General features: G+C 44.8%; 1 protein-coding gene across 2 annotated transcripts in view; it reads right to left on the bottom strand.

Moving 5' to 3' along the window:
- The window catches only part of DOCK1 (dedicator of cytokinesis 1), a 267,373-nt gene extending 254,955 nt beyond the window's left edge, over nt 1-12,418 (bottom strand). Inside the window, exon 1 of one of the 2 annotated variants that reach the window (XM_030453110.1) lies at nt 12,159-12,418. In XM_030453110.1, coding sequence (XP_030308970.1) covers nt 12,159-12,204 — 46 coding nt within the window. In that variant the 5' untranslated portion in view covers nt 12,205-12,418. The remainder of the gene's footprint in view (nt 1-12,158) is intronic. The other variant, XM_030453111.1, reaches the window with a different exon arrangement.
- Nucleotides 12,419-13,186: the final 768 nt, after the last annotated feature.

Raw genomic sequence — 13,186 nt, 5'->3', positions numbered from 1 at the left:
TGTGACAATATTTTTTTTCAGCTTCCAGATGCTGCTACACAAGAGCCAGAAAAGCCCAGCTGTATCTGTATGAGGATTTCAACCAACACAACCCACACCACACATCTTGGCTCCATCTGAAGGTGCCCAATGCTTCAAGCTTTGCCCTTGCAGCAGGTGCCTATTGCACCCAATATCACTTTGCAAAGAGGGTGTCTTTTACTGAGCCCTTCTATAGCAGGGAGCTTAATGTCCCAGTTGTATTTTAACAGCTATTTCAAAGGCTAAAAACATCCAGTTCAACACAATAAAACTCCAATAACACTACTGAGGAAATAGCAAACAAATGCCCCCTGCAACACACTGTGCAATACAGAACTGATGATGGAGGCAAAAAGCCCAAAGCAAGGGGGAAATGGGGTGACAGGAAGAAGTTTTCATTTCCTACTCTTCTTCCACCTCAGCATTTTTACAAGGGAAACCAAAATCCAAATTCCTCTGTTGCCATCTCAGGAAAACTTACGGAAGAGAGGAGAAGGCACTGGAGGCTTTTTACACATCAGACATTACTCAGTTTCTTTGTACCTCCCATCATCAGATTTGTCTCTCAGTCCATCAAGCTGTCTCCAAGAGCAAAGGAAGAGCACAAATCCAGAGTCAAATAATCCCCAAGCCACGTGTTCTGCTTTCTTCTAAGCAGCAGTCAGAGAGAAGAATGACCTGCCAAGAGCCACAGAGCCTCATCCACCATCATTCCCCCCTCTCCCACAACACCCAGGCTATTGCAGAAATTGGAAATCCAGGACAGTTTTCCTCAAGTTGTACCTCACACCAGAATTCATGTAAAAATGTAACCACGGAAGCAAGTCAAACAGTAATGAATGCATTAAAAAAAAAGGGGAAAAGTGTTTTCCTCCAAACCAGCAAGAAATCAACATGCCTGGTGCTGCTTTCAGAAAAGCAACAGAGTTGGCTCAGGAACTGATGTTAACAAAGAGTCAGTGTCCAGCTGGGCTCCCATCATCAGCCCCTTCCAGCACCAACTGGGTTTTCCTTAGAGCTCTGTTAGAGGGAGCTCCTACCCCCACAAATTCCATGTCACCCACACCCCAGAGGAATCCTCTGAACCCAGACTGATTTTTACCTTCATTCTGGAAGAAATAACCTGAAGGAAACACACCTGATGTGATGTTATCCCTCTTTAAAGACTCAGCATCACATTTTACTCTCTCCGTAAATCAAATATACAACTCTATGGGAACTGGGAAAACCAGAACAGAGGAAGACCCAAAAGCTCTGCTTATGGACACTGCATCCCACATTTGTGCAACAGGAATCTAAATTTATAGGATAACACGTGTTGGAAATGGTGGGGAGGGAAGGAGAATATTTGTGCTTTTTTCCTATAGGAATCCAACTTACTCCTCTCAATTAGGAGCCATAAGTGTTCTGGAGGAAGCAGTTTAAGCCTTAAAAGAAGTTTTCTGGTCCATTAGTTTTCCAAGAGACAGTCAGTCCTGCATCAGGCACAGGTAACAACATCAATCTTTCACTAATGTTCACCAGTATTCTATTTTTTAATAGATTTACTCAGCCCTTTCTCAATGCTACCACTGCCCTACTCACCAACACTTGAAGCAGTATTAAATTCTATTTCTTCTCCTCAACACTGCTTTATATTTACTCCCTCTCCTTTAATCCAAGCTTGAAGACACTGTTGTACAAACCTAACACACAAACCCCTCATCTTACAGGTTATATCTCAATATAAGAGCAGCTCCCAGATCAGCACACTGAGCTGCAGGTGGTATTATGCCTGGACTATAAAAGCTTCCAGTTATCCCAATGTTTTACATATTCAAGCCCCAACATGAAACTTCTTCCAGTCCTCAGCCCAGAAGAACACTTTGGGAGCTGCAATTTGGAACCCTGGAACTGTTGTTTTAAACCCAAACTGTATTTTCTGTGTTTAAGACACAAATCTGACCCAGTTAAATCACTCAGTTATCACAGTTCAGTAAACAGAGGCCTGGTTTGCTGCAAAACTTACTGATAAAAATCTGTTAATAAATCATTTTAAGAATACATTCAACTAGAAGAAAAAAAAAAATCAGGCTGAACCCACACAAAACTTCTAAAAATGTCAGCAGTACCATAACCAAGTAATTCTCTCAATATTTATTAAAATGTGCTTTTCCAGCTACATCCAAGTCCACTGATTTTTTAGCAATAGCAACTCCCACCCTGCAGAGCTCAAAGTGACCTACTTTAGGCACTCTTTGAAGACTCTCTTGTCAAAGAAATGGGGTTTTTTCCCCAAAAAAACCTTGCTAATGGGCAACACACACTGACTAAAGGACTGCCTCCCCATCCATGCTGCAGGCACCACCCCAGAGCAGCAATGCTGTAACCAAGGATTTATTGCCATCACATTAGGACCTGCACCTGCCTCCTCATCCCAGTAGTAGGATTCACCAGGAGAGAGACCAGATGGGACTAAACACAGCCCCAGCATCAGCATTTTAGAGACACACCAAGACCTTACAGCAGGATCTTTCTGTTGGCCAGCACTACAACAATTCCCTCCTCAGTCCTGGAGCTGCTCTGGACAGGAACACTCAGGATGAAAGCAATCCCAGTGTAGCTGCAGATGCCCCTGGTAGCCAGATACACACCTAATGCTTTCTGAAATCCTTTTAGACTCATGCTTACACTGAAACACTTCAAACCTACAAATAAACAAAGTGGAACCTATTAAACCAAAAGAACATTTGGCTCCCCACCAGAAGTTTGGGGTTGCTGTTCTGTCCTCTTTGACTCACACACACACTATGGAAACTGCAGCCTAAGAAATCCCTCCCAGCCACAAAAAAATATCAAGTTCTCAACTCCAGCCACTTCAACTTGTGAGCAAGAACAACTGTTTTCTCATCAGAAGAGCTCAGTAGCTGACAGCTCTGGGAAAGGCATCTTTATCCACAGCCTCAAAACCCTCCAGTGCTCTGTCACACATCACCAAGGTCATTTTAAGAAGGAGTCAATGCCAGCTGCTGGGGTTTTGAGCAAGCCCCAGTTTGATGGGAATGATGAGCTCCTCTTCTGCATCCTGCTGCCCTTCACCCGGGGAGTCCATCAGAAAAAGTTTGTCTTCTTTATGCCCAAGTGGTGTGAGCTGCAGCTGAAGAAAAAATGAGTACAGAACAGACCTGACCAAGGTCATATGGAAGGGGAAAAAAAGATTGTCAGCAGCTACAGGCATTGCTCTGACAGGCTGTCAGGGGAGGAGGCAGAGTCACACTGCTTCTACAGAATAACTGATGTAAAGGAGGACCCCAGATACCTCAAAAAAATTAGGAAAAAAAAAATCTTACTACAAACACTATGAGTAAAGCCACTGTTTTAATTAAACCACTTACCCTTTATTGGAAATTTCAGAAAAATCAGTCCACAGAAGCAAAAGGAAAACCTGACCCCAAAACCACAACACCCCAAGCTCAGAAGGGAGAAGAAAATCTCAGTTCAATTCCACCTAAGATCCTTGGTCAATGAAGCATCAGGAGGGCTACAGATTCTTAGAGACACAACAAATGTTTGCCCATCAGTGTGAGAGGGGAAAGAGGAGCAGCCAGGTGAGTGAGAAGGAAGGAATTCCACTAAGGACAACAGGACCTGTCTGCAGAAAACTGGTGGGAATGGGTAAGGACAAAATACAAGACACAAAAAAGACAAAAGCTCAGAAGTCATTCTAAATTAAGCAGGATATGCCAGATAAAAAAATAAATAAATTTAAAAATTAAAAAAAAAACCCAAACCAAGGAAAACGAGGTAGTGAGAAAGCTTTTGAGTATAATCCTAATTTTGTATCACAACCACATTTTGCTCAAGAGATAGGAAGCCACACATTGCTGTAACACAGAGAGAGCTCCAAGCACCACCATAACCTCCCATTCAGCAGACCTGAATATTAGCATCACTTTCTGCACATCTGGGTTACAAAGGAGCCACAGACTGTCCAAAGCAGAACAGCAAAAAACATAACATCCTCCTGTGAGACCCCAAAGCAGAAAAGATCAGGAAACCAAGAGGACACATTTTTTTTAAACCCCCAGGCTGTATTGCAAGGCAGAAGCAAGGACCCAGGGAATCACAGCCCACCAAAGAGGGAATCTTGGTCATGCCTGCATCTGGTCCCAATGAACAAACCCTCTTCTAGCTGCATTTCTTTAAAAAAAAAGGAAAAAAATCATAATTAAAAATAAAAACTCCACTTCTTACTTTCATGAGGTTAATGTTTATTCACATGCTCATCCTTCAGGAGAATAACCTCATGTTTAGTCATGAGAAAGTTCCCACAGACCTTTATCTACAAGTTCCCTGACCCAAGTGACATGCTTCACCCTATCTCTGGTTAGTCACTAAAACCACAGTGCAACCCTTTTTAGAGGACAGCCTTTACAGGCCATTCCAAATAATCTCCTTGATAACCCACAGGCATTTCAGCATCAAGATCTGTTCCCTGGGCTCATCTGCACAGCAGATCTTTTGAAGGCAAGCAGCCCTCTAAATCCTTCACCATCTGTGTCAAGACTTGGAAACTCAAATATCATCAGCTCCTTCCATCTGGCTCTACACAGAGATATTTCCTGTTCCAGGATCCACTACAGGAACACTTCTACATTACCACTTGCTGTCATTTTTTACATGCAGCCTTTGCTAGAAACAACACTGCACACACTGGGGGTGAAGCAGAAGCAACTCCTAAATAAATCACCCAGCTCCATTTGCTGGGCCAGTCTCCACCACACCATTTTTTTTTTCCCTCCAGACCAGCTGGCACGATCAGGAGGACATCCAAGGCTGAAGAATCAATTGGCATCAACAGCCTCGCTGCTAGACACAGGCAGCAGCCAAGCTTCCCAGCATCCTGCATCCCTGCCACCTCCCAAAATCTCCCATCTTATTTCTTCCCTACTAGTTAATTTTATTATTCCATGTATGGAAATCAGCAAAGCCCTTCTCCACTCATAGAGCACAGTTGAAGGTCCTCAAACATTATGATCCAACATCATCAACTCCTTCTTTGGCAGCCACCTCCTGGGACCCAGGGGCTCCTCAACTCCATTCCCTACACATCTGTTATTTTATTACATTCAACTCCCAACCCAGTGATGTCAACATTTCCGTGCTTTGTTTGGAGAAAACACCAACACCTAAGGCTGGATTCCCAGGAGGAACCTGAAGGTTGGGAGAGGTTCTCAGACAAGTCCTGGTTCTGATGCTCCCCCAGACCCCAAGTGCCCCCCAACCCATTGCCATGGCTGCAATCAGCCAGAACTCACCTTTCAGGGACTCCAGAAGAAGCCAGGAGGCTCCTTCACAAGGAAAACCACTCTCCACAATGCCAACTTCTGCCCACCCCAAAACCCTGCTCCTCCATTAGCCTGGGAGCTGCTCAGCCAGGTTTTCAAGCTCAATATTGATGGATGTGTGCAGTAAAACCACCACAGTGAAACAGCTACCACAAGGCTAAAAATGTCCAGAACAGGACAAGACACCAAGTGCCTACAAGCAATATCCCAATTATGCACACTTGGCCCTCCCTTTGTGCTCATAAATTACACAGCAAACCCTATTACCTCTCATTGGTAATACCAGTTGTATTTGCTGCTAGATAAGAGACATTTTGCTACTCCAGCACCCTGGAGGAAAACCAGCCCCCACAAACCTCTGCTAAAATAATATAAACATCACTCTAAATAACTCACCAGTGCTAAGAAATATTATTAAAAAAACCCTAAGTATCATAGCCAATAATTCCTTCAGTTATTCATCCATCTGTTTGTTTTGTTATGTATATGGCTACGTGATTACACATTAGAGTTTTCAGTGTAATTATTTCAGTTTAGTTACAAAGCTATATGGAGCAGAAAAATATTCCCAGAGACATTTCCCATTTTGCTGATGAAACTGAAATTCAGCAACTGCTGCTTCTTGTGTTACAAGGCTCTCCACCAGAAAACAGATTTAATGCACAAATTACATACACACAGGAAGATAAATAATACTATTAATATATAGAAATGTTTTCACAACTAGAGGCTGAAGATGTAGATAACGTTTCAGAATTACAAGAATTCTCACTTTTTGGACATTCTCTTGGTTTACACAGAGCATGATTTCAAGTTTCCCCCCGGAAGCTAATGGAGGGAAGTATTCCAGTAACTCATTAAGGAATTCATTAAAGCATTATTCAGAAAACAACTATTGTTAGAACAGCCTTGGGATCTACCACAGGCCAGAAAACGGAATTTGAAATGTTTTTCAGCTTACCAAAATAGAAAAAGGATGTTCTGAGTTTTCAGGAGTCCATCTCCCTGCCCTGAGAGCCCCATGAAGAGCACCCAAGTATTTCATAGCTGGTATTTAGCCCCCACTGAACACTTAATGGAAATTTCAGAGCAAGGAGAGAGGAAAGGCAACTTTAATAAATGCTTTAAAATGAGATTAGCACCAGTTCCTCATTTGAGCTTTCCTTCATTAATGTAAGTCAGCTTTTAGCTCTTTATCTAAAATTGGGCACAGCTTCAGGTATTTAACAAGATGTACTGGATTTCAGTCCTGAAGGACTACTAGAGGATTACACCAAGTGTATCCTGCATGTGCTCCACTACTAATAGTGGACAAATCTCAGACACACCAATATTTCAACTCAGAATTCTTGCCAAGCTTAAGCCTGGAGTTGCAAGCTGACAGGAAGGCTTCCTGGAGACACTGTTTAAGCTCCATCCAGTTTACTTTCCTTTCCCTGAAAGCTTTGCCTATTCAGAGGGAAAAATACAAAGAAAACTGTGTCACATATGGCAAATAGTCTAAAATTAAGACTGTAACAGTGCACCCAAATCAAGCATTTATGGCAAATGAGGGACCAAGAGGAAAACTTCAAAACCCACTAAGGTATCACTTGAAATTCAGAAATGGTTTGCCCTCTGAATTAATACCAAACCAAAAACCTTACATCAGGACCTCATCCTACTGTCACTTCCATACTTATGGATGATGTAAAGTATAAATCCTCATCTTTTGAAAACTTCCTCTTCCTTTTTAATGTTCTAGGAACAAAAGTGTTAATTAAAGCTGAAAAATTCATAAACTGACTGAAGACTTCCTCTGCAGAGTTAAATAAATGCTCTGTACTACACCCCTAGGCAGCCAGCTGCCTATAGGAAGTCAATATGTGCTCTGTGAGTAAAAAAAAAACCCCACATTTCCAGTGAATCCCTAAAGGAGTCATTCCTCAGGACAATCTCAGGCTGCAGTGTTGTCACTTCAGGTCAGTACCTGCATGAAACCAAACAGTGGAGTAAACCCTTAATTCCACTTACCCAGTATCTTTATCCCTCTGCAATCTGTTGCTTGTTTATTGACAGAGAACAAGAGTAACTGCTGAGTAAACTGAGCCCACAGCCAAATTAAGGACACTGATTGAGGTAGGAGAATGCTTCATCTGCCAGTCCCTTACCTCTGCTTCATGGGCAGTGCAGCCCCTCTGGATACAGGGAATTAGAAGGCATCATTAAGACATCACAAAATAAAACTCCAATCTGGACATACAGCAGCAAATGTTGTCTCTAGGAGCCTGAATGCACTTTCCAAAAAATGGAAAAATGTTATTAAATACCAAATATTCCATAGATGTTTTTCCTCCATGGGTTTGGGACAAGACAGAGCTCAGCCCTCATTAACAGCAATGAAGGAAACCCTCCTGCCCCACCAGCAACCAACCTTGCTCCAAACACAGCACCACTATAATTCCTAAACTGCATTCCTGAGACTCAGCACCAAGATGCCACTTTCTCCATTTCCTAAAAGCCTTTTTTTCCCTGCTTTAGGGCACAAATACACAAGAACAAGATCATCAATTAAGTTAATAAGAGGTGCTACCACCACAGCTTTATAATTCCAGGACTCCACAAAAGCCTCAAAACTGCCCCAAACTGCCAGAGTCCTCCCTTTAGCAGCAGATCAAAGCAGCAGTGCTTGACCATAGGATTCCTGCTATCAAATTCATATCCCTTCCTTTGCAGAGACATTACAAGAGCAGAGCTCAACTGCAAAACCTTTATATCATGACCTCTGTAGCACCACTTAGCCCCCTGAGCTGTTATAGCCCTCTTCTAGTAATAAAAACTATATGTTTCTTTGTACCTGGTTTGAAGATACTTCTATATATGTCTTTTGAGAAGATATCCCTATCTCAGAGTGGCACTAAAATATCCTAAAATCAAGGCACACCCTGTTTCAAAGCACCTAAAATCAAGGTGCTTTTGCCCTGTTAGGGGACAGAACAAAAACTCACCAGTAACAAGCAAAGAAAAAAAAAGAACAAAAACCACATACACACACAAAAAAAAACCCCAAACAACACAGGAACTCCCAACTGGTGTGGCTCCCAGTAAAATCAGATTTGTTTCTGGGCTGTTCTCCACGCAGCTTCCCGTGCAGCCACCCAGCCCTTGCTTCAGCAAGGCTTGGAATTCCTGAAGCCATCCAAATCCAGGAGCACCTTGCCTGCCAGGCAGAGCCTGCCCTGGTGTAGTGATCCCAGCAAGGACATGACTATCCACGTTTTCCAGCAACTCATTAGAAGCAGCAGAGGAAAGCAGAGTCAGCATCCTGAAAGCTGCCAGGATCCGGGAGCACAAACCCTGCAGCCAGGAAGTTATTCTAGATCTGACCATGCAGGGCACTATTTTTCAATAGAAAAATATTTAAATGCCTATTTAAATGCCTATTTATTTCCAAAGAAAAAATAAAATCAAAGCAAAACAAACCAGATTTGAGTACCACCAGGGTGGTCTAGAGACATCATATCTGCAGATACTTTTGAACAAAGGCATTTTAGATAGGGTATGTGTAGTAACCACATAGTGCCAGCTCTTCCTCTTACTGTTTAAGCCCACAGGGAAAGAGTCAAATGACAGTCGAAGTCAAGAGGATTTTGGCACTTGCTCCAGCCACTTTATGCTAAATCAGGCTTGTACACTCCTTAAAGCAGCTCATTCCATCTCCTCTCCCCTGGCATGAGGCAGAACACAGGAATCACAATATTCACACGACACTAAAGAGAGCTGAGCATCCACGTGGGGACACCGAGAGGGCTCAGCAGACCTCTGGAAGCCTCTGATGTTCCTACCAAGGCAGATGTGCACCCAGAGGGCCATTTCCCTACCTCCATGTGATGGGCAAGAGATGAAACACAGAGCCAGGAGCTGGGAGAGAGGAGGCTACGCAGCGCTGGGAGCAGGGAAAAGCAACATCCATTAAGCCGATTGTTTTCCTGTTTTGGATGGCTCCCTGTATGTTAATCCAACAACTGTCCTATCCCATTATATCCACACCCATTCCTCATCCAACCTCCCCACACGCCGAGCCCTGAATTCTCTCAGGAAGCGGAGCTGAGTCACGCTCACAACTGCCTGCAGAGATAATGCCCATGCCCAGGGCCCCAGTTCAAGGCAATAAATTTTAAATTATATAATTTTAAATTAGAGTTCCCACACCTGCTGGATATCCAGCATCATCCCCCAAAGCCCACCATGCAGGGTGGAGTGGGTGTTTCAGAACACACCTGTGCCCCCTGGCACAGTCATTTGTTCCTCCTGCATCCCAACTTCAGGACTTGAGATGTCATGAAACCTCAGTTAGGCACAGGTAGCTAAAAGGGGAAGAAATGTGTACAAAAAAATGGATAAATTGTATATACTCAAGTTCATGGTTTATATTCAGACATTTTCTATTATATATACACACATATGTATGTATATACACAAACATGGCTGAGCTCCCACAATTGCAACATGAACCACAACAGCCACCTTGCTCCCACTTCTGCCTTACTGAAACTGACATATTCACTACATTGCACTAAGATAACAGCTCAATTACCACCTCTCTTTGGGGAACATGTAGAGGACTGTTTCACTGATTCAGTGTCAGCCTCCAGGACTGGTCATGGTGAATATTAGGGAAGAAAAATATTCATGTTAGCATATTCAGCTCTAAAAGTACCATCCTCATGTCTGTTTGGGACTGCATCAATCCTCCACAACCTGGAAAGTTTCACAAGCAGCAAAAAAAAAATAAAAATAGAATACCCAGAGTCATGTAGTGTACAGAAGTGCCCCTTTTGTAACAACACAAAGATGTGTAAAACAAGTGTAACCAAGCTGAATATTCATCTTTCTCAGGAGGAAACCCAGTGACACTGACAAGAAGCTATCCTGCCCAAAACAGTGTCTAACAGCATGGCACGGGCCACTGAATCTCAATGTTCAATTAGCTCCAACTCTGATTTTATCTCCTTACAACACTACCTCTCCTTTCCACACTCATGCTCCTGCCACTCAGCAGAGAAATAACCTCATTTTGCTAAGGATCATGGCTCTCAGCTAGCTTGCAGGAAAAAGAAAATAAACTACCACAGAAAAAACAAACCCGCTATAAAACCCTGATAAACTTCTCTCCAGTGCAGTGGAGACAAAAAATACCAACTGAGCAGATCATTTTGTGCCTTGTGAAACTTTTTAAACTCACATTTTAAATCTAGTGATCTTACTAGAATTCCCCACGGAGGATTTCCAGGTATGTTTAAAGCATATTTTAAAATGACACTCAGTTTATTCCACATCTTTTATTCTCTCACCCTTTCAGAATGCTTTCCAAGACACTGATTCCTGGAGAGCCTGGTCCAGGCAACCACCTCTACCACAGAGGAACTGAAAACAAGGAACTTGGCATTCACGTGTCCCAGGTTTATAGCAGTAGGATGATGATTTAGTCAGAATCACAGAAATACCCACAGGAATACCCTATCCATCCCACACCACCAAGCAGGTGCTGGGAAAACCTGTGACTGCCACCTGTAGCACTTCTGCTCTCTGGTACTCGTCCTGCATCCTCAGCACTGAGGTTACTCACAGCTTCCACACCATCCCACTGACCAGCTAGGGTTTGGAAGTCATGATGTAGTTTTTTAAGAATGAAAACACAGAATTTAAAGACTATTTCCTAAAATACACTTGGGCTCAACTTAGACCCAGAACCTCCCTCCTTCCTGCTCACTTTCTTTAACCAAGGCTTAGCTGTGGTTATATGAAAAATGTAGTTATATGAAAAATAACTTGTTCTCCACAAGCAAAAGAACTTAAGAACTGTGCTTAACACTGAATTTCAGATTTCCAAGCTGGAGAATCAGATCTGTTATTTCCTTGCCCAGCACAAATGCTCTCACGCCAATAAAGTCTCGGCCTCCATAAGAAAAATACCAAAACCCAAACAAAAAACCAAAACAAACAAAACAAAAACAAAACAAACAAATCAAAACTAAACATCTTCCATATCAAACCAGGCCCTGTTGGCACAATACTGCCCAAACCCACCGGAGTTCGGAGCTGTTTAATTAAAGCGGAGCATTTTAAGCCCAGCAGAGAACAATCCCGCTCTGTCTGATGAGAGGGACGGAAGCAGCAGAGTACGAAATGGATCCCCGGACAGCAGCGGGCAAGGAAAAGCCCTCATCTGTATGAAAATCACACTCCCTGCAAAACCAAGAGCTTTCTTCTGCCTCGGGAGCTTTAAAACCTTCTCTCTCCCGAGGAGGGAGAGGAGAAGGAGCACCGGGCATCCCCCTGGAGCAGGGTGGGCTTCCCAGTAAGGATCCAGCGTATCCTGCTCAGCTGCCAACAGGGAGAAAGGGGGAGGGAAAAAAAAACCCCCACACACACGAAGCAAAATAACTCTATGCAGACAAAGTAGCACTCGGGGAGGCGGACACACACACACACAAAAAAAAAAAATAAAAGCAGGAAAAGGCAACTTTTCAAGCAGGTTGCCCAGCGTTCCCAGCCAACTTTCTATGAAACTTTCCCCTCCGCCAAAACCCGTGGGGAGCGGCGGGGCCGGGGGCTGCAGCCAGCGGGGTCAAGCCCAGCCCCGGACCCCAGCTCCCTCCCGGGGCTTTTCCAAAGCGGAAAGTGCGGGGGGTGCTCCCGGAGGGAGCGGGCGGAGCGGGGCCGGGGGAAGCGGGGAGGAAGGGAGGGAGGGGAAGCCCGCGGGTGCTGGGGGGTTGGCGGGGGACGGCGCGGGCCGATCCGGAGCGCAACAGGCGGGAGGGTCCTCACCTACGCCGTATTTTTCCTCCCTTTTGGTAGGAACCCAGCGGGTCATGGCGCATGGGGGTGGCGGCGGGGGCTAGGCGGTGCGGGTGGGGGATGCGAGAGAGCCCCGGTTCCTACGCCGCCATTTTCCAACCGCGGGACGGGAAAAGTTTCTACCGACGGCAGAGTCATGTGGTGCGGGCGGAGCCAGCGGCCTGGCTGCCCGGCCAGCCGGCGGGGGATGGCGGGGAGGGACGGGCAGACACCTCGGAGCCCGCCCGGTCCCCGTCGTGCTGAAGGAAGCGGGGGAAAAACAAACAAAAAAGAAAAAACCCCGAGGAGTTCCGAAGGGAGCCCCGCGAGTGAAGGAGTTGGGAGCGCCGAACCGCCCGCTCCGTCCCGGCAGGAAAAGGCAGCTGGGTCCCGGCTGGTTCGCACACAAAGGAAAGCGGGGTGGGGTGGTGCCTCCCCGGTGTTCTTACTCATTGTGTAATTGTACTCCAGGTACACCTGGGACCTATCGCTGCCCAGAAGGTTCCTCAGCGACACAAATCCAGCTGGGTCGGAAACGCCGGGTGATTTCCCTCGGTACCGCATTGCTATGCAGGGGATCCCAGTGGTCCGCAGGACACTTGATCTTAAGAAATCACCCGTTTCTTGGTGGGTGTTTTAGCTCGTGGTCTGATCTTCCCAGCCACCTGCCTCCTTGAGGATTTCTGTCCCCTTCTTCCCGGAGATGAGGCTCTAAAAGAAAGTTTCTGCTGATGTTCGGTACCAGCTAGTGCCTAGTTTTGGGTCCGGGCGTGTTGATGAGCACACCATTCCCAGGTGAGCATCCTTGGATTGGAAACACCTGGTTTCCAAACCCAAATCAAAAACCCAGCCCCTAATTAACACCTCCTGGCTAACGAGAGTGTGGATGATGTGATTACAAAAGAAGGAGTAAGTTGAGCCAGCTACCTGACCCCAACCTCCCTATTCTTGGAGAGATCATGATTTAAAAAGCAGATTTTAAAAAAAAAATTTTTCTTTATCAAAAAGAAACGATGTAA

Source organism: Calypte anna, chromosome 6, assembly GCF_003957555.1.
Source record: "Calypte anna isolate BGI_N300 chromosome 6, bCalAnn1_v1.p, whole genome shotgun sequence".
Taxonomy (NCBI): Eukaryota; Metazoa; Chordata; class Aves; order Apodiformes; family Trochilidae; genus Calypte; species Calypte anna.
The sequence above is the reverse complement of the archived record's forward strand: the minus strand, read 5'-3'. Positions and strand labels throughout refer to the sequence as shown.